Below are 20045 nucleotides of genomic sequence, written 5' to 3' on the forward strand. Positions count from 1 at the left end.
ACCTGCCTGCCCTCCCTCCCTGCCCACAGGTACGTGAAGAGCCAGCGGCACACCATCCAGGTGGATTACATCCCGTACATGGACGAGCTCGCCTGCCAGCTGGGGGTCAAGCCCAACGTGCTCACCCTGTTCCTCACGGACCCCAAGCTGGCGCTGGAGGTGGTCTTTGGGCCCTGCACGCCGTACCAGTATCGGCTGCGGGGCCCGGGCGCGTGGGCGGGCGCCAGGGAGGCCATCCTGACCCAGCAGCAGCGCGTGGTCAGGGCCCTGCAGCCTCGGGCCAGCGGTCGCCCTGCCCGCTCCAGCGCCGTGCCCCACGTCCTCACGGTGCTCTTCAGCATCGGCATGATTGTGGCCACCCTCGTCTATGTCTCGCTCTCTCCTTAGCCTGAAGTGAAGGAGATAGCGGGTCCTCCCGGCAATCTTCTCCTTTTCCCTTGGGCTATGTCTGTTGTCTCTCGCTAGGTGTGCTGGAGCACGGACGGAGTCGTTCGATCAAGGTGCAGCCTGGTCTGTTGCACCTTCCCGCTGTGGTACCACCAAGTCTGCTCTGAGAACAGGGATCACTCCCCTTCTCTAAATCCTGGCCCGGCAGCCGCACGAGTTCTGTCTATGGGTTAGGTCACAGAGGTGGTGGGGAAACTGGGAACGTGCCCAAGCGGGGCTCCTCGGGAAAGGGCAGTAAAGCTTGTCCCGCCACAGTGCCCGACTGCGTCAGTCTGTGGGGTCCATCCTGAGAGCCCGTCCTGCCCACGGGCAGCACCCTGGCCGCTGGTACGACGCAGCACCCCCCCCGCGCCCGACGCCATCCCTGCCCGCAACAGACATGGCCGCCGGCGGCTGAGGCAGCGCGGCCGCCGCCCGCGCGCCATTGGCAAGAGCGGGCCGACCGCCCTCAGCAAACATGGCGGGTGCCCGGTGGTGGGGCCGCGGGTCGGGGGCGGGGCGCGGCCGCGGAGCGCGGCGGGGGCGGGTCAGAGCGCCCCGCAGCGGCCGGCGGGGGGTGGCGCCATCTTGGACGGAGGCGGAGAGCGGGGCGGCGGCGGCGGCGGCGGCAGGTGGGGTCGGGCCGGGTCCGGGCCTGGGGACGGCGGGGTGGGTGTCACGGGTGGGTGGGTGTGAGGGTGGCGACTCCCCGGGCGCCGCTGCGGGTGGCGGTGGATGAGGCGTGGCTGCGGGTCCCCGCTGTGTAGCCGTGTCCCGCACCCCTCAGCGGTGCAGACTCCGTCTGGCAGCCCCTCGGGAGGGCCCGGCCCCTGCCGGTGTGTCCCGCTCCTCCCCCGGGTCACGGCAGACCCGCGGGCGCCCGTGGGCCGAGCCCGCCGCGACAGCCCCGCCACCGCCCCCGCTGAGCAGAGCCCGAGCCCTAGCCCTGCCTGCTCGGAGGGAGATTTTCCGCCCCCGGTTTCTCAGCTCATCCCCTTAACCTTACGGCAACCTCCGGGCTCAGCTCTAGTTCCTGTCTCCGAAGGAGGGAGAGCCCGGGCGGATCTGGCTTCCCCGGGCCCCCAGGCGGTGTCAGCCCGGCGGGATGCTGGACCCCATCCGTCCCTCAAAACCCCCCTGGGAATGCCTGCCAGTGCTCCCCAGTGCTGCTTGACAGAGACCCCATCCGTTCTGCATAAACCCCCTCGGGCTGCCTGCCAGTGTTTCCCAGCGCGGTCACTGGCCGGGTGGGAGAGGCAGCAAGCATGGCACATCCCGGGGTGGGGGGAATGAGTATAATTCACTTATCATTTTCCAAGTGAGGACGTGGGGCTGGCTGGAACGGAAGGGCCCTGGTGATGGGGCGGGCAGGCAGGGGCCCACCTTGCTGCGGGTTGCGGCTGGCAGGGGCTTGCTGCCAGACTGGATGTCCTGAGATGTCATGGAGGTTTGCTGCTGTGGGCAGCATTTCCATCCGTGACTTGGACACACCTGTGTCACATGATTTCCCGTGCTGCAAGGGCTGGTCTGGGTGCAGGAGGGTTTGAACTGTAGAAGTTAATTCAGCAAAGCCAGGTACTGCAGGCTGTGCAGAGACCTGTCCTGGCACGGGCAGGGTGCCTGTGTATGTGATGGCGGGGATTCAGATGGCACACGCCAGACAGGAGCCATCGCTTGGGATAAAACTCAGGAGGTGTTTGGAGAGCGTGACCTGTAAGGGACAGAGGTACTGGATTCCTTTTGGAGAAGACAAAGGGAAGCTTCACATCTGTCAACACCTGCACGTATCTCTCAGGCCTGTCCTGCTACAAAAGGATGTTCAGCCTTTCCTACCTTCCTCCCTGTAGATGAGAAGTAAGGGAGTAGTGGGAGGAAACTCCTCAACAGCAGGTCTGGAGGTACAGGGGCAGTTTTTGTGAGGAGCTGTCTGAGCCTCCCCAGAGCAGAGGGGGAAGATGTCAGAGAAAGAGGTGCAGCTCATCTGACCTGGATCTTCAGGTACACTTGATCTGCACTGAGAGGGGTGGGGGTATGGGTTAGCTGCCCACTTGAGCTGCCTTTTAGCCCCCAGGATTTAAGAAATACTGTAGTAATTGTTCCATAATATCCTAAAGCCTGGCTTTGGCTGGCAGCCTTGCTTGGCACCCTTCCTATAACTTGATCTTTTAAAGAAACCTCCAAATGTCACAAGTGAGCACATGAAGCAAGGCTGGCTGTCCCCTTGCTTGCCCTACAGAGCCCACGGTAAGCTGAAACCTACAAAATAAGCCTGGAAGTGGTCAAGAACCCCAATCCATCTCGGCTCCTGGAAAGAGGGTAAGGCCTGAAGAGTCCCGAGTAGCTTGCAGTGGCTTTGTTCTTTGTCCTGAGAGGTGTCTAGTTGTTCATGGCTTGGTCAGTTCTCCTGTTTTGCTTTCTCTGAGCTGGGTGAGATTGGGGATGGCAGCCCATCTCCAGCTGCAGAGGGATGCCAAGGTGGCCAGGGCTGCCCTTCCCTCACCGTGTGCCTCCAGACAGCCAGGCAGACGCTGGCTAGGTCACAACAAATGGTCCTCCCCACTGTGCTGTGCTGCAGCTGACACAGTGACTTGCCTGGTGAATCATAAGTGAATGCTGCTGAAAGCTGAGCTTTTTGCAGACACCACAGCATTAGCCCCACTCCTTGGACAAGCTCCATCTTGGGCGATTCTACTCGGACACTTGAAATGCTCCCTGTTGCCTTTGCAGGCACAGGGCTCTGCTCTTCTGCCTGCGAGCTCTTGGAGACTTGTTGGGGACTGTAAAACAGCTGCTGCTTTCACTCCCTGCCTGTTTTCTTGCTGGATGTAGGGGGTTGTCTGTAGAGCCTGACTGCGGGACTGTGAAAGAGGCTCTGTTAATGCCAGGCAGTTGATCTGCCAATAAAGGTTGGCTTTATTTTTCCCATCAGCTCTACTCTGCCAGCTGCCAAAGGCTGATGAGGGACACAGATTAACTGGTATTGGTTTTGGAGTCTGACAGTTACCAGCTTAACTAGAGGGATGGTTCTTAAAGATGTGGCTATAATTAGGTCAAACTATCTTGTTTGTTGAATTCCCATTCAACTCCCAAACTTAGTAGTGGAAATGAACTTGGGGCCTTTTTCAGGATTGCTGTTTGTCTCCATTGGCAAAGAACATTGGGAGATGGCTCCTTTGCTCCTCTCCTTGCTGCCAGAGCCCGTGGGCAAAGGCAGTGTTGTTCTCTGTCCCTCACAGGGGCTGCTGAGCTGTCATGGGGAACACCACCAGCGAAAGGGTGTCTGGGGAGCGCCATGGCTCCAAGTCCCACCGCTCGGAGGGCTCCAGTGCCTCCCACCCCGCCAAGGAACACCCACACAAGATCATGGTGGGCAGCACCGATGATCCCAGCGTTTTCAGCTCCCATGACTCGAAGGTAGGGGCTGGCTGCTCCCTTCCCTGCCTGGCCCCTGGAGCTTTGGCTCACTGGCTGTGTGGGGCTGTGTTCCCCGCCATTTGAGGGGTCTCTGGGGGGCTGGGAGGCTGGAGGAGCTCTGTGGTGCTCCTGTCTGGGATGTGCAGGTGAGCTGGTAGAGGCCAGGGGGAAGTGAATGGGTTCACAGTTGCCTCTGTGTCTCAGTCAGGCTCTGGTTTTCTTTGCCCAGATTCCTGGGGACAAGGAGTTTGTGTCGTGGCAGCCAGATCTGGAGGAGTCAGTGAAACCATCCCAACAGGCTCGTCCAACTGTCATACGCTGGGCTGATGGAGGCAAAGAGGTCTTCATCTCTGGATCCTTCAACAACTGGAGCACCAAGATCCCACTCATCAAGAGGTAGCGAGTCCCTCAAGTCACTTACTCTATGTTCTCCTCTGCTCCAGTGCAGAGAATGTTTTCCTTTGCTCACCCAGCTTCTCTCCATTCACCCCAGCTGTGGGTCTGAGACAAATACACAGTCAGCTCCTTCCCTGGGTGGTGCTGCAGGGACAGTGGGAAGTTGTGAAACAGGGACAGGACAGGATGGTCCACTTTGCTTGCCCAGCTGGATGTCACACAGCAGCCAGTCCTGGCAGCAGAGCCCTGCCCAGGTATGCAGCAGTCCTCTGGAAGCTGTCAGCTCTTCCTTTGGCTGCAGCATTACCCCATGCCAGGTTGTATTGCTGCCAGTTAGTTAGTTGTTTGTCCCTCACATATCTTCCTGCCCTAATGGTGTTCTCACTGTTCTTCAACACATCTGTGACTTACATGGAAGCTCATGTAGGACTCTGGGCATAATCCTAGCAATTCATCTGGAATGAGTTTGTCTCAATTGCAGGCTTGACAAACAGAGCTGTCCCACTTGCTCCTGTCCTGCCATGCCAGCACAGGGCAGGAGCTTTGCCCATGCATTCTTCCCAGCCTGTCTTGCACAGGGTGTCTGTCGCATCCACTTTTTCTGGGCATGGAGAGCTAGACTGCCACTTGCAGCTGCTAGGGGTTTGAGCCATGCTGGTGCTTGGAATGCTCATACCTGTTGTGGCCATGCCTTGAGTCACTGACGATAAGCAAGCCTAACTCTGCATGAAGGTGTTGGGGTAGAGGGTCTGGGTAGTGCTGGTTCCTGGGGCCCCATGGAAGAGCAGCATTCAGAGCATCAACAGGGTGATGCTGTTGCACCTCTGTTCTCTCTGCACAGCCACAACGACTTTGTTGCTATCTTGGACCTTCCAGAAGGAGAGCACCAGTACAAATTTTTTGTGGATGGCCAGTGGGTCCATGATCCATCTGAGGTAATGCTCAAAGCTTTATCCCCGCAGATCTTGTCTTCTTCAGGGAGCTAGACAGGATGTAACTGCAGCAGAGGGGGAACAGGAAGAGCAGAGACTATCTACTGAAACAAAAGGCACACCTCCATCTCCTGAGACATTTCAGAGGCTGGTTCCTCTGGACTTAGTCATGCTTTATGGGGAAGCATTGGGAAAGGGCAGGGAAATTCCAGAAGGCCCTCAAGCCCCACTGAGAATTGGCTACATGGGAAGATGGCCATGAGGTCAGCATTCACAGGTTCTCCTCCAAACTGAATCATGCGGTAGCAGCATGGGAAGGACAACACACCTACCCATGGACATGTAGCAGGATGGAGGATGGAAATAGGAGGTGATGTAGGAGTGTGGGATAAAGGAAAATCCTCCCAGGGTAAACAGCAGAGATCTACAGGTGTAGGGCAGAGACAGACACCAGCCACCTCTGAGGTAGTGTTGCAGCAAAGACAGCTTGGGCTGGAAGGATGTAGGAAGCATTGAATGTGCCTCAGCTGGAGGTGAACATACGAAGATTCTCACCCCAGTTCTTTCCAGCCTGTGGTTACCAGCCAGATGGGGACGATAAACAACCTCATCCACGTCAAGAAGTCTGACTTCGAGGTGTTTGATGCATTGAAGGTGGATTCCTTGGAGAGCTCAGAAACCTCAGGTCGGGGTGAGTTTTGTGGCATTACAGCTTTGCATGTGCTATTTTCCACCTCCTCTCCTCTGAGACTCACTGCTCTGAGGTGCACAGACCCCCTGGCAGAGGTGTGGGCCTGCAATGGGGATGAATAGTGTTGGGCAGCGTGTCCTCCCCAGCCCACAGCTGAGGCCTGGTCCCTCTGGAGGGCCTGTGTTGGTGTAACTTGTTCTGTGCTAGCACCATCCCAGAGCAGAGCTGCTGCCTGTGCGTGGCTGAGGGAGCCATTTCGGACTGGGAAATGCCAAGAACATCAGCCCTTTCTGTCTGATCAACTGTAAGTCATCTGATCCAGGGTACAAGCTAGGTGATAGCAGGATCCAGTTTATTTTCAGCAGCTCCTCTTGGTTTTCATGCCAAGGTAATTTGTACCAGTGCTAGCACATTGCAAACCTCCATGTCTGCTTGTGTTACAGCAGCAGGTTAGGTTACCATGCAGGCACCGGTGGTGCTGGCTCAGTGTGAAATGCTGGCAGGAAGCTCAGTCGTGTGTCTGTCCCTGGTGCAGCCCTATCTCAGATACAGCTCAGCTCCATGTCCTTTCCCAGCCTGGGCAAGAGACTCTCTGCTGGAGAGAAGCCAGCAAGCAGCAGCAGCTCGAGGAGGTGGAGCCCTTCTGGGGACTGGCTGTCCAAATTTTTCAGATCAGATGTAGCTGGGAGATGCAGCCAGTCCAGCTTCCAGTGACCACAAGCTCCCGAGGTCCCTCCCATGTGTGGGACAGCTGCTCAGTCTAGAGTTCCCGTTTGCCTTCCCTTGACCTCCTCATCAGGCAGCGCCAAGAGCATGTGGGCAACCATCTCCCTGTGCCCCTGCTGCTGAGGGCACAGCTCTGGAGCAAGCCAGCTGCTTCCTGCAGGGAGAGGGACCTGGCTGTGCTGAGAGCTGTGTGCTTGAGGGGTCTGTGATGGGTAACATGGGGTGCTTGTGTTGTGTCAGTGCATGTACCAGCTTACAGCCCTGCTTGGAATTGCCATAGGCTCGCCCGGCTGCTTTTTCTGCTGTGAAAAGGCTGAGCTGGTGCTATAGAACAGATACCTGCCCATGGCTTGTGGAGGATGTTGGCACTTGAAAGACCTTGCTGAGTCCTTCTAAGCTTCTTAGGAGCTACTCTATGTTTGCCCATCCTGCTTCAGTCACTTCATGTCTCTACCTTTGTCTTCTCTCTAGATTTATCCAGCTCCCCACCGGGACCTTATGGCCAAGAGATGTATGTATACAGGCCTGAGGAGCGCTTCAAATCCCCACCCATCCTCCCGCCTCACCTCCTCCAGGTCATCCTCAACAAGGACACCAATATCTCGGTGTGTACCAGCATACTGCCCACAGAGAGAGCCACACTGGGGTCGGAAAGGGAGTCCTGTCTGCAGGGAATCTGGTCTCCCCTTGGCTGGGGTCTGGCCCTTGGTATTTCCTAGGAAAGGATCACTTTTCCCATTTACTACACTGATTTGGCCTCCTAGCTGAGCTCTGTTCCTCTTCAGAACAGCCAGAGACAGTGGCAGCTGAAGCTGCCTGAGACAGCAGCTCCCTGTGCTGGCAGGAGCTGGGGGATCAGGGCTCTGCTGTTCTCCTGTGACACTCCTCTCCTCCTAGTGTGACCCAGCACTGCTGCCCGAGCCCAACCACGTCATGCTCAATCACCTCTACGCGCTCTCCATCAAGGTAAGCGCAGGTGCCACAAGGGTGCTGTGTGAGGGAATGGGAGCTGCCCTGACTCCAGGTACCTGCAGCACCTGCAGGGAGCAGAACCTGGTCAGCTGGGGGATGGAGATGGGACCTGGCTGCCTGGTGAAGTGTGGCACGAACAGGGGCAGAGGGTGTGGCTTCCTGACAATTCCCTTCAGCTGCCTCCCTGCACCGTGGTGGAGCTGAGCACGTCATACCCTGCCCTTGCTCTGCCCTGCTGTGTATTGGACTGGCTGTGGGACTAGGGACAGGCTGGGGCAGCTTCCCAAGCCCCGGGGGTGCCCCAGCCCCACACTCTGATGCTGTGCCTCTTGCAGGACGGCGTGATGGTGCTCAGTGCCACGCACCGCTACAAGAAGAAGTACGTCACCACGCTGCTGTACAAGCCCATCTGAGCCGGGGCCTCACACGCTCCCCACGCAGGACACGAAATGCCGCTTTGTCTGCACACACTGGGCCATGGGACTGTGTGACAACTCTGGCTCCAGCCTTGAACCTTGCAGGGACACAGGCCCCGGCAACAAGCTCAGGGCCACTGGGGCCTGTGACACTGTCCCATCCTACTGGCGTGGTTTAGCTCTTGGTTTCTGCCCACCTGCAGCTTCCCTTGGCTTCTGTGAGTCTCTGGGACCACTTTGCTGCTCACCAGAACAGCCTCTCCTCACGCCCAACACGGAAAGGGCTTCACTCTGCCTGTCTTCTCCAGCCTGTGAGGGCCTCAAGCTGGTCCTGGCACTGCACCCAGTCCAGGCTCCAGGAACACATCCTATTCTTCTGAAGGTTGCGCTGCTGTCCTGGTGATGAGTCTCCAAGGCCACCTTGTTTGCTAGGGGCTCTGTGATACCCCAGCCTGGCACCTGCCCCATCCCACAGCCCTGGCTGTGAGGCTTCCCACCAGCTTTGAGGAGGGCTCTGCAGCCCCAGCCCTCTGCCTGGTTCAGCGTTGAGCAGCATGATGGACAGTACAGCTGGACCCAGCCACTCTTACCTGCTGCTGTGAGAGCACCGTCAAGGACTGCAACACCCTGTCCCCAGCATCGGGTGCTTCTGTGGGGCAGGGCTGACTTTGTCACAGCCAGAGGGGCACCGGCACCTGCCCACGCTGGAGGGGCCTGGGAAGAGCAGAGCCAGGCAGGCACTCCAGGACCCTGGCTGCACCGCCTGCTGCCGCAGCAGTGCCATGGGACAGGGGCTTCTCTATTTATTACAGTATTTATTGTTCTCAGTGCTGCTTGCCTGGTGTTGGAGAGGGGCTCTAGAACAGCAAGAGGAGGAAAGGGAGAGCCCAGTGCAGCACAGAGCTGCCCTTGGGTTGTTAGGGTAGGGCACAGAGCCACACCCCTGGAGCCAGCCAGTGCCTTTGGCACCCTGTGCTGCAGGTAATGTGGGGAGGGGGAGCATGGCTGCAGAGACAGGCATGCCAGAAACACCACAACCCAAAGGAAACCTTTATTGGGGATTCTTCAGCCACTGAACAGAGTATGGCATTTCTTACATCTTCCTCCTGCACTGGGGCCCCGACATGCCTGGGAGTCCCCAGAATGCAGTTCCAATACCTCTGTCTATATACATATACATACATCCACAAGCAGGGACAGGGACTCATCAGGGTTACAGAGGGGACCAGGTCCCAGGGCAGGGGGTGGTCAGCGTGGAGGGCTGTGTCACCCCACTCTAAGCACTGAGGGTGGAAGGGAGTGAGTGGTGAAGCATGGGGCAGACAAAGCCCGAGCCAGCAGCTGCTGCTGCCATGCCAAGCAAAGGCTGGTGGAGGGCATGCAACCACCACAGCAGCCCAAAGCCATTAACTGTGTAGCACTGGATACCCCAGATCCCTTTCCACCCCAGCCCTCAGAGTAGCAGAGACAGGGTCCGCTCCAGCCCTCTGGCACAGCACAGCTCAGCAGCCAGTGGGCTGTTCCATGCTGGGCCATTGCTCCTTATCCTGCATGGGGCTCACGCAACAGGCAGGGCCTGCTGGGCCTTCACCTGGCAAGAGACAACACGTGGCAATAAGGAAGAGCACTACTGTGCCCTGGGGACATGGACATGCTGGCTGAGGACAGACAAGGAAAATGTGTCCCCGTGTCCCCCACACACTTCACCCAGCTGGCCCTCAGCACTCCACAACAGCCACCACAGGGTGTGTGCCATCTGTGTCCATCCCCAGGGCATCAGGACAGGGACACCCACCCCTATCCCACACTGGCTGTCAGGGCAAACTCACCTCCAGGTTTGTCCTGGCCTTGCGCAGCACATTGTGGGTCCTGGTCACTGCAGGAGAGAGAGATGGGGTCATTGAAGTCCCTGTGCTGGGGAAGCACATCAGGCACATGGGACCAGGCTAGCTTGGCTGTGCCACGCAGACCACGTACACTGGCTGACGATGAACTGCTCCATGCTGTCCTTGAGCTGGGCTGTGCTGTGCAGACGCTTGGCTGTGCTCTGCAGAGCATCCTCCCTCTCAGAGAGCTGGGCCCTCAGTGCTGCGATCTCACCCTGGAGCACCTGCTCCTGGGATGAGAGGAGTGTGATGAGCAGTGAGCACCTTGCCCCAGTGCCCTGGCAGCCCCCAGCCCCTGCTCACCTTGCCCTGGTGCTGGGCAGGGCTCACGGGCAGCACAGTGCTCCAGAAGGCAGTGAGGAGAGACACACACTCCTCCAGGATGCCGTGCAGGGTGCTGGCGCTGCCCCACAGGTGCCCCTGCCCTGTGCCTGTCCATCCCAGGGCCTGTGGGAGAAGGGTGCGGGAGCAGGTGCTGCTGGGGCACCCCCATCCCACTGCACCCGGGCACTGGCAGTGCTCAGCCCAGCGCGGCAGGGCAGTGCCAGCAGCATTCCCTGGGCTGGAGACTCCCTGCCTCCTGCCAGCCCTGCAGGCCTCGGGGCTGCTTCTGGGCTCGGGAGCCACATTATGCACAGTGCGCAGAGGGTCTGGCCCCCAGGTGCTGCCAGCCCTGTGTTGCCCACACTTTACCTCCTTTCCCGGGAGTGGACAGCTGGGCAGCCCGAGCGCCGGGCGTGTGAGACACATCAGTTCCCGGGCCAAGGCCTTCCCCTCTATGATGTGCTGCTCCAGGGCTCGGTACGTGTCCAGGCAGCCGACAACGTGAGCCCCCGTCAGTCCCTCACTCTTCCTCACCAGCACATCTGCCCCATGTGGCTCTGTGGAACAAGCAGGGCTAGGTGAGCACCACTGCCTGCTCCCCTCATGACCCACCCTGTCCCATCCCAGCCACTTGACTCTGCCCTGAGCTCTGCAGTCTTGCTCAGCAAGGGTGCTGCCACGAGTTTGTCAGGTCTCAGCAGCCCCTGAGGCCTGGCCTGAATGCCAGCAGGCTCTGGTACCCACCGTCCGTCCCTCGGACCACCGACGTGTCACAGGGCAGTCGGGAGAAGAGGGGAGCTGCTGAGTTAGTGCCAACATCCCGCACTGGAGGAGATGGGAAGCAGCCTGGAACAAGAAACATCTGAGCCCCTGTAGAGAGATGTGGCTCTATGCCTGGGGCTGCTGGGTCCTGGCCTCCCTCTCTGCCTGCCAGCAGGGCCACTGTGTGCCACCTGCTGCCACAGGAGAAGTGTTTGGGACCACCCAAGGGTTGCAGAGGGTCGAAGCACCCCAAGAGCAGGAGCTGGGCAGGGATGCTGTGCACGGGTCCCATACCTGCTCGTGTCTCAGCAGAGGGGCCAGGGAGGCTCTCGTAGACGTGCAGCTCTGCACGCAGGGTCTGCAGGAGCAGGTGCTGCTCCTCACTCTGCTGCTGCAGTAGCGTCACTGAGTGCTGCAGCCTGCAGAGGTGACATGTGCGTCCAGTGCCAGCCATGCCACCCAGTCCTGTGGCCCCAAGGCCACAATGGCTGAAACCTTACCTGTTGTTGTCCTCCTGCAGAGAGCGCCGCTCATCACGGAGCTGCCGGACACTCTCTTGGCACTCAGTGAGCTCTTCCGCCAGCCTCCGCTGCTTCCCACGCCTCTGGCCCAGCTCTGCTTCAGCCTCCCGTGCCCGGGAGCAGGCAGCCAGGAGTGTCTCCTGCACTCGTGCCAGCTCTGGGGACAGAGCATGTAAGTGTCATCGCCACCCCACTCAGCCAGTGCCCTCTGGGACTCAGACCCAGGATGCTGGCCCAGCCCTACCTTGGGAGAGGTGGTCACGTTGGAGCCGCAGGGTCCGGTTTTCCTCGTGCAGAGCCTGGTTCTCCCTGCTCAGCTGCAGCCCCAGTTCTGGTGTCTGGGCATAGACATCACTGGGACATCCTGTGGAGGCAACCAGTGCTGAGTCTCTCTCTCCAGTGCCCCATTGTGCACGGGGTGAGCAGTGGGGTGTGCAAAGGCCTGGCCCCCAGCAGCCCTAGCCCCATGCAGCACCATACCACTGGCCTTGCTGGTGGAGGCCAGGCGGCGCTCCAGCTGCTCCCGGAGCCGGTCATTGGTGCAGATGGACTCCTCCAGGCGCTGGCGCAGGTTGCGGATCTCCACCAAGTGTTCCTCCAGCAGGTCTGCCCCTGCCACAGCCAGGGACACAGCTCAGGGCAGGAAAGGCTGTGCCGCCTGCCTCTTGCCAGCCCTGACCCACAGTTGTTGTGGTGCCAGAACTCCTCCCAGTTCCCCCACATGCAGGTGGGATATCTCTGTGCTCTCCAACATGGACCATACCTGTTAGCTTCTGGCTGGAGGGGTACCCCAGGGGCAGGGCCCCATAGAGCAGCTGGCCAGGCGGGGGCACATCCCAGAGGGTGCGGGTGTCGGTGGCCCCAGGGAGCTCAGCCAGGCCCTGCAGTGCACCATGTCGGCAAAACGATGCTGGGGCTTTGCTGCCCTCTCCAAAGGGGCCCAGTGGGACTGTGGGCTTTGCTGGTGCCATGGGCAGTGTCACACCTGTACACACAGGACAAAGTGGGGAGGAGGAGAAGGACAATGAGCAGGGAGGAAGAATGGGGCAACAGACTCCTTCCATCTGCTTTTTGCCCCGTTCTTGCTCTGCACAACAGTGCAGCCCAGTGTCCCGCATTGCTGACCTCCTGTCCCAATCAAACCTGTTCCCCCTGAAGAGCAGGGGCTGTCCCAGGACTTGATGATTATGTGACACAAGGCGGAGGGTCTCAGCGCCACTCCTACATAACAACTTACCAAATCAGCCTTTTCCTAGAGGACCTGGGATATGCCAGTGCCCACACCACGGGCTAGTGCTGTCTCTGGATGGGTCCATCCAACCTACCAGGTCCTCTCTACATGAGAGCCACATGTCCCCATTGTCCCCCAGCCAGAGCAGCAGGACCCAACCTCAAAGCCACAGCCCCGAGAAGAAGGAGAAGATCAAGGGCAGGACATGCAGGTCAGAGAGGGTGGGGGTTGATGCGTCACAGCACAGCATGCAGGGCAGGCAGTACCAAACCCAAGCCAAGAGGCAGCATGCTCACTTTCTCCCAGTTGCCTCCGGAGCACCTGCAGTTCCTGCTGCGCCTCAGCCAGGGAGCAGACAGAATTCCCACAGCAGCCCAGGAGTGACGGGGCCACGGGAGGAGGGGGCCCGGCAGGCAGGAAAGGGGGCAGCCTGGGGGTCAGGGCAGGCAGGGGGGCACTAACAGGTTTGGACAAGGAGTCAAAGTGAAGGCCTAGAGACAGGAGAGAGATGGAGAGAGAAGTTACAGTGGCTCTGGCTCAGCCTGGCAGAGAGCCCTCCTCCCTGGGGCACTGGGGATCCTGGCACACCCTGAGAAGCCAAGTCCCAGTGTCCAGAGGCACCACAGTTGTGGCCCCTGGTCACCGTGCGGTACCTGCATGTTGGGCGGGCTCCTCATGGCACTGGCTGTACTCGCTGGCCGCATCCCCATCAGAGCAGGGCTCCAGCCCCTCAGAGGTGAAGGATGAGCTGCTGGCAGAGTGGGATGACTCCGAGGGCGGGCAGCTGCTACCTGGGGACTCAGAGCGCTCCTGCAACTTCACTTCCAGGCTCTCAATCACCTTCTTCTCCTGGAGCTCCCGGCTGAGCCTGCAGAGGTGGCCCATCACCAGGTCTGACCTCCATCCCACAGCTCTTTCCTACATGATGCCCAACATGCCGCGTCCCACTAATGATGCAAGGCTGCTCAGGGACATGGAGTACCCATGGGGCTTCTCATCCCCAGAGCAGAGGCTGCCCCAGGACATCCACCTGAAAAAGAGGCCCCAAGGGTGCCCTGGGCCCCCACCCCAAGAGCAGTGATAGACCTCAGGGTGCCCATGCCAAGCACATCCCACAAACCCTTCCCTGTGAACAGGTACCTCTGTGCCAGGAGTTCGTGACTGGTTTTATCCTCCCCATCTTGTCGATCTCCTGAAAAACCAAGGCAGAGAAGAGCCAGTCAGTGTCTCCATGCCTCAGGATGCCTAGTCCCAGACAGAGGCATAGCAGGACAGAACAGCCCAGCCCAGCTCCCACACAGCCCATGATGTGAGAGTGCTACTGCTCTTCACCCATCAAAGCATCCCTTCCTGACCCATTGCACACCCACGATATCCAGCCCCACTGACCCCCAGAGGCACTTACTGGTGCCCAGCTTGTCGCTGAGTCTCTCAGCCAGCTGCCTGCCCTGGGCCAGCTGCTCCCGAAAGCCCTGGCCCAGGTAGTAGTCGATGTCAGTGCCACGAAGAAGGTCCTCAAAGGACCGCAGGGCATCCCGCAGGTGCTGGGCCAGGCTGCGGCTCACCCCACGGCCCTCCCGCAGCATCTGCCGCAAGTGGGAGAGCTCCCGAGCCTGTGCCTGGATCAGTGAGTTGTATTTCCTAGGAGAGATGGGCAAGCAGGGCAATCACAGGGCAGCCAGACTCCCTGAGAGCACGGCAGGGACGAGGTGCCATGGAGAGAGTCAGTGCACCATCCACTGCTGGGACTCTGCCTCACCATACAAACACCCCAGGAACCTGCCTGAAGGGAAACCATGCAACAAGGAGCCACCACCCTTGGGCAACCCCTGGAAATCCCTGTGTCTCCCCATCTGGTCCCAGTCCCCAGGGCCATACCCTGGCCAAGTGGCAGATTGCAGCTCCTTGGGCAAAGTGCCTCCACGCTTGGCTGCAGGCAGCTGTGCCTCGAGCAGGGCGACGCGGTGCACCAGGCTCTGCAGGTCGCGGTGTGCCCGCAGGGCAGGCGGACAGAGCATGCCATGGCCATCTGACTGCCAGCCCTCGTCCTCATCCGTGAGGCTGTGGGCTGGGGATGCCAAGGCCTTGGGACCTGGCAGGGGCCGCTCAGCACCCGAGGTGTAGCCACTGGTGACAGAGATGGAGCGGGCACGCCGCTGCAGGCTCTGGATCACCTTGTTGGCATTGAGCAGCTGGGCTTTGAGGTCCTGGATGTGCTGATGCAGGGCTTCCACATCCTCCAGGGCCATGGTTTTCTGGGAAGTTTTGCCTGCTCTGGACATCCCTGGCTGGCACAGGGACCCCAGCTCCTCACCCAGGCTGGTCTCACTGAATACATCTGGCTCCTCACACTCTGCAGAGAGCACAGTGTGTCATTTCTCCATGCCAGATGGGCAAAGCACAGGGATCCCTGGAACACTGGCCCTCCTTACCAGGGCTGGTAGTCTCGTCACGGTCGGCCTCGGTCTCACTTCGCCCACAGGTCTCATAGCCCAGGTCCTGGAAGTCCACCTGCACTTGCTTGCTGAGCTGCTGGGTCTGAGGTTCACCTGCTGGGCAGCCCCATCAGCTCAGGGCCCCCTGGTCAGGATTCACCACCCCTGCCCCATGCACAGCACGGTGCACAGGGCATGCCAGGCTCAGAACATACCCCCACCCGACCCTGGGTTTTAACTCACAGAGCAGGACGTGGTACTTCTCCAGCTGCTCAGCTTGCGCCCGCACTGTGGCCTCCGAGGCAGCAAGCTTATCCTGCAGCTCCTGGCATTGCCTTTGGCCCTGTGCCACCTGGGAGCGCAGCTCTGCGCCCAGCCCCGGCCAGCCCCCGCCAGGAACGGAGCCCTCCCCCTGCCGGAGGGAAGATGGGCTGTCAGCTCCCCATTTCCACCCTCATCCGCATCTCTATCTCCATCCCCATCCTGGTTCCCTGTGCACTTACATGGCTCCCGTCCCCTCCACCCGGGCTGCCAGGGCAGGGTCTCTTGGGCATGTCATCCTGGGATCGAGCCTCCAGCGCTGGGCGTTTGGTGGGCACAGTTCCCTTCTCTGCCGGGAACCCCTGGCCATCCCCGCTGCCCCCGGCCGGGCGGTCCCCGAGGGAACTGCGGCTCTTCCGCTGCAGCCTACGGGGCTCAGGGGCCAGGGGGCTGCCCAGCCCAGGCTCCTCCTGCTCCCCGCTCTCCAGCAGCGACGTGGCTTCACCCATCCGCTCTTTCAGCTCGGCGTTTTCCAGGCACAGGCTCAGCATCGCCTTCCTGGGGGCACCAGGCACAGTAAAGGACAGGCAGAGGCCGGGATGCAGGATGCCTCCTCCAGCCACTCCCCCCCCTTGGCTCCAGAGCCCCAGAGCTCTTGCCTGATGTGGGAGACAGAGGAGAAGCCGGCTTCCTCCAGCTGCGCCTTCAGCTCCCGCAGCTCCTCCTCAGCCCGCAGCTCCCGTTCTGGCACGGTGGGTGCTGTGCTCCTTTCAGTGCCCCCGTTTTCCTTGCGGGCCCGGGGCTTGCTCTAGAGAGACAAAAGACAGAGGGTGACTGGGACGTTTCCGAAGGGGCTGGGACGCAGTTTGGCAGTGGGGCAGTGCCCAGTTCTGCCACCCCTATTCCCGGCGTCGCGCTGCCCTGACTCGCCTGCTGGATTGCCAAGCCACGGGCTGCCTCCTCCTTCATGCTGTCGGTGAAGTTGGTGCTGGCATCATCGGTGTGTGTACCTGCAGCCTGACCTAGGGGACAGCACAGCACAACGAGGCGCTCAGAGCAGCGGCATTGGCAGCACTGCCTCTGTCCCCTCCTCCCTGCTGACACCCATGGTCACTGCGGGCAGCCCCACGGCAAATGTCTGCTCTCATGCACACCTGCTGCTGGGACACTCCCAGCTGGACTGAGGTTTCCCTGCTGTCCCTGGGTGCTACCACCCCGTCCCTGCATACTGGAGCCCCAACCCACCATCCTGTGCTGGCCCATCACTGAGGGAGGGGACAGCCCCGGGGATGGGAACTCAGCAATGGTACCTACCCCATCCGCATCTTGTGCTTGCTGCCCTGACACACAGGCGCATGCACTGCCCACCCTGCAGCCACTTCACAAGCCACAGCCAGCAGCAGCAGCACAAGCTTAGTCAGGGAACCTCGCTGGCACTGCTCCAAGCTGGCAGGAGGATTGGGGTGCATACCCCACCATCACCTGCCGGGCAGGGGCAGCTTGGGGGCAGCCACCCTGCCCACAGTTGCCCAAGCCCTGCTGTCAGGCATGGCCTGGGGCTCCTTGCAAGCCCTGTGCTGGCTTTGCAGAGGTAAAGAGACACTTGTGTCCCATGTCACAGTGCATGGGGGGCTTGGGCAGAGCTGGGGTCATGCTCTTCTGCTTGCACACAGCTCTACTCCTGTCTCCTTGGTACCAAACCCTGGGTGAGGGCTCGAACCCTTTTTCTGGGCAGCTGGGAGATGGGTGTATCCCCAACCCCTCTTCTCCCCAGGGAGAGGGACATTTAGACAGGGCCCAAGACTATCCCCTAGGGCTGTGCAGGGCCAGGCTCCACAGCTGCCTGTGCACCAAAGGAGTGGTAACTGCTTTGCCTGTGGCCAAAACCATCACCATCGAATCTGGAGCTGCCACGCAAGGCAGAACACTGAGCAGGGGAACACAGAAAAATGCTGTCAGGAGAGATGCCAAGCATCACTGGTGAAGGGGAAGCCAGTGGGGAAGCCTCTGGCTCTCAGGAAGAATAGCCAAGGACCAGCCAGATAGATGCTTTGCAGCAGGGCAGGTGTTTGCACGGGGCACTGTGCTCATAGATGGGGACACATTCAGGAGACCCACATGTGACAAGCAGCTGCCATGAGGCTGCAAAAATGTGGGGCACCTCACTGCTGAACCTGGGTAGACATCACCCTGCATGGTGGAGCCTGTCCACTGAAGCAACTGTGTCCCAGGGAGCAAGGACAGCCAGCACAGAAAAATGCTGTTCTGGGAGCAGAACACTCGGCAACAGCTGGAAGTGGCAGCAGCATCGCAGGGAAGAAGCAGCTCCTGTAGGTGGCACTCAGCACAGCCAAAGCGCAGCCCTGCGAGTCCCCAAGGACACACACAACCCGCTGATTGCTGAAGCAGCCAGGGCGACAGCAGCGCCTGTGGGGCCCTGAAGGATGAGGGGATGCAGACTGTCGGCTGCAGGCTTTGCTGGGGGGCTGAGGGCCACGTGGCTCTCAAGGTGGGTCACCATGGCTGAGGGACCACAGCAGGGTGACACACAGCCTGCACAGCTACTCTGGGAACATGGGAGAACCAGCTCTTGTGCCAGGGCACAGCATCCCACCTCTCACCACTGCCCACAGCTCCGCATGGCTCCCAGTGCTCCAGGGCTGAGGAGTAAAAGGGAGCACAGTTATCAAGGAAAAAGTATCCCAAAACCATCTAAAAACAAGGGACAGAAGACGAAGCTGGTGGTGAGGAGCAGAGGTGTGTGCACACAGGGCAGCTGTGCCCAGGCTGGTGGTCACCACGTGCTTGAACCCTCCACCACAGCAGGAGCGCACCAGGCTGCTCAGCTCTGTGTGCACCACCAGCACAGGAGACAAGAGGTGCAACCACAGCACTACTTTCAGCCCAGTCTGAAGGCACAGAGAATGTTACATGCTTGCAAATTGCACATGGCCCATAAGCACGGGACTCCCAGGTACACTGGCTGCACGGGAAGCTTGACACTGCTGGGAACAAGGTAAGGGACACAGGGTCCTTGGGGAAGTTCAGAGAGGAAGGAGTGACTTCCACGAAGAGCTGTGAGACAGTACAAAGCACTGCACTGTTTGACAGAGGGTATCTCAGGCAGGGAATGCTCAGGGTGGTCATCCTGCAGGGAACAACCAGCCAGGAATATCAGGGGTAAGAGGAAGCCTTAAAGAACAGACCAGAAAAGTTGGGGCACCTGATCCTAGGATAACACTGCCCCTAAGGGGCACTTCACAGCAGTGACTCTAACAGAGGCAGGGACAGATCTAGAGCAAAACAGACTCAGGTGGAGAAGGGAGATTCCTGAGCACCAGCCAAGGCTTCTCTCAGCCCATGCCAATGAGTCTGGGCTGGGTCCTGGGCTCCATGGTACCAAGGGACCAGGGGGTCAGCTGGGCATCAGTGCCAGGATGGCAGAGGGAAGAGGGAAAGGTAAGGACAGGGACACAACGGCTTCTACAAAGTGAGAAGCAAAAGGATGAAGAGAAGATGGTGCTACACAGAGAAGTAAGAGGAAGGGAACAAGATGAAACACAAGAAAGGAAAAGCTAACAAAATCCAGAGCTGCCTAGCAGCCCCGAGCTGTGTCCCTTCAGGCCACAGGGGAACTGCTGTGGTCACGATGCAGCTGACCCAGAGGGGCAGTGCTGACCTGCTGCGTGCAAAGGGAGAGCTCTGCTGCCTCCCAGCCCCGTGTGACACACAGAGGACAAGCCATCGGTGCAGCACAAGGCACAGGACAGGCAGTGCCAGCTGAAGCAGTTGCAAGGAGCCATGCAGCAGAGCAGTCACAGGTCCAGGTGTGCACCCCAGCACAATGGAGTTCTTCTGCTCCGCCTGCTCCTAGATCAGCCTCCCCAGCAAGCAAAAACAGATGCTCAGAGGTGCAAAATTTTCTCCTGCCATTTTGAGAAGTGATTGAGTACAAGATAGCAGATCCACAGCCCACTGTGCACAGGAAGCCTTGGTCAGTGGAAGATTGTTGCTACTGTTTTTCAGCTTTCACACCAGCTCCCACACTCCCCCAGAGGAGGTGGAAGAGGGCCTGGAAAAGGTATGCAGTGGTACCGAGGGGGACAGTCCCCAGCACCTCAGAAATTGGGTCCTGCCCATGGCCTAAGGGGCACATGGAGCATGTAAGGAACATGTGCATGTACGAGTGAGGGAGCAGACCCAGGCCAGACCCTGGGAGCAGGGACAGGTCTCAGTCCCCCCAAATTGTCAGTCAAAAAGAGGAGGAAACTCTCCCATGAACGCACTTTGAAGTTAGATTGAAATTATTTACAATTAGGAAAAAAAAGCCAGTCAGTAAAATCATCAACACTGGAGTAGGATTTGGTTTAAGCATAAACTGAATTGCTGGTTCTACACTCAAGTCTTGTGTAAAAGGCCCAGGCAAGTGCCCCCAGGTCTCGAATTCTCCATCTCTGGCACATACTTTTCCATATACACTGTCTCCCTTTGGGCCAGCCACCATCAACCCAAGGGGTAGATATCACTGGGTAAGAAAAATGGTGAGGGAATACAAAAACTCACACTCATGCACTTGGGAGGTGATAGAAAACATCTGGTGTTTCCTTCAGAGATAGGGAATCTTTATTTGGCCCATGGTGGTGGGAAGAGAA

At 59.3% G+C, this 20045-nt stretch overlaps 3 protein-coding genes across 14 annotated transcripts in view; 2 read left to right on the forward strand and 1 right to left on the reverse strand.

The window, feature by feature from the left end:
- Positions 1-3: 3 nt before the first annotated feature.
- On the forward strand, positions 4-704 carry LOC121665989 (flavin-containing monooxygenase 5-like; the record flags this gene model as incomplete). Its single annotated transcript, XM_042031037.1, has 1 exon — positions 4-704. A coding segment is annotated over one exon (384 nt), but the record flags the coding sequence as incomplete, so codon positions are not given.
- Positions 705-1019: 315 nt separating this feature from the next.
- PRKAB2 (protein kinase AMP-activated non-catalytic subunit beta 2) lies at positions 1020-8800 on the forward strand. 4 transcript variants are annotated; one of them, XM_042029805.1, is made up of 8 exons: positions 1020-1058; positions 3663-3840; positions 4070-4236; positions 5078-5171; positions 5739-5859; positions 7057-7190; positions 7483-7551; positions 7893-8800. In XM_042029805.1, exons 2-8 carry the CDS (start codon positions 3679-3681, stop codon positions 7968-7970), a joined length of 825 nt encoding a protein of 274 aa, XP_041885739.1. In that variant the 5' UTR covers positions 1020-1058; positions 3663-3678; the 3' UTR covers positions 7971-8800. The 4 variants fall into 4 exon arrangements, with proteins under 4 accessions (XP_041885739.1, XP_041885741.1, XP_041885742.1 ...); XM_042029807.1 differs by having other exon boundaries at positions 1022-1058; positions 3660-3840; XM_042029806.1 differs by lacking the exon at positions 1020-1058 and adding an exon at positions 1160-2742.
- Positions 8801-9008: 208 nt separating this feature from the next.
- The window catches only part of LOC121665488 (myomegalin-like), a 36190-nt gene continuing 25153 nt past the window's right edge, over positions 9009-20045 (reverse strand). For 4 of the 9 annotated variants that reach the window (XM_042029772.1, XM_042029768.1, XM_042029766.1 and 1 more), the window contains 20 exons: positions 16324-16415; positions 16053-16201; positions 15636-15951; positions 15376-15544; positions 15130-15246; positions 14576-15050; positions 14103-14338; positions 13838-13889; positions 13351-13565; positions 12994-13188; positions 12230-12451; positions 11947-12078; positions 11711-11830; positions 11446-11623; positions 11240-11364; positions 10928-11053; positions 10163-10740; positions 9951-10089; positions 9803-9849; positions 9009-9564 (listed from right to left, as the gene is read on the reverse strand). In XM_042029772.1, coding sequence (XP_041885706.1) covers positions 9532-9564; positions 9803-9849; positions 9951-10089; positions 10163-10740; positions 10928-11053; positions 11240-11364; positions 11446-11623; positions 11711-11830; positions 11947-12078; positions 12230-12451; positions 12994-13188; positions 13351-13565; positions 13838-13889; positions 14103-14338; positions 14576-15050; positions 15130-15246; positions 15376-15544; positions 15636-15951; positions 16053-16201; positions 16324-16415 — 3716 coding nt within the window. In that variant the 3' untranslated portion in view covers positions 9009-9531. The remainder of the gene's footprint in view (positions 9565-9802; positions 9850-9950; positions 10090-10162; positions 10741-10927; positions 11054-11239; positions 11365-11445; positions 11624-11710; positions 11831-11946; positions 12079-12229; positions 12452-12993; positions 13189-13350; positions 13566-13837; positions 13890-14102; positions 14339-14575; positions 15051-15129; positions 15247-15375; positions 15545-15635; positions 15952-16052; positions 16202-16323; positions 16416-20045) is intronic. The other 5 variants (XM_042029771.1, XM_042029767.1, XM_042029773.1 and 2 more) reach the window with 5 other exon arrangements.

The sequence above is a fragment of the Corvus kubaryi genome, unplaced genomic scaffold (genome assembly GCF_017639235.1).
Source record: "Corvus kubaryi isolate FWS band 111438036 unplaced genomic scaffold, C.kubaryi_AGA036_p1.0 37334, whole genome shotgun sequence".
NCBI classification, from domain to species: domain Eukaryota; kingdom Metazoa; phylum Chordata; class Aves; order Passeriformes; family Corvidae; genus Corvus; species Corvus kubaryi.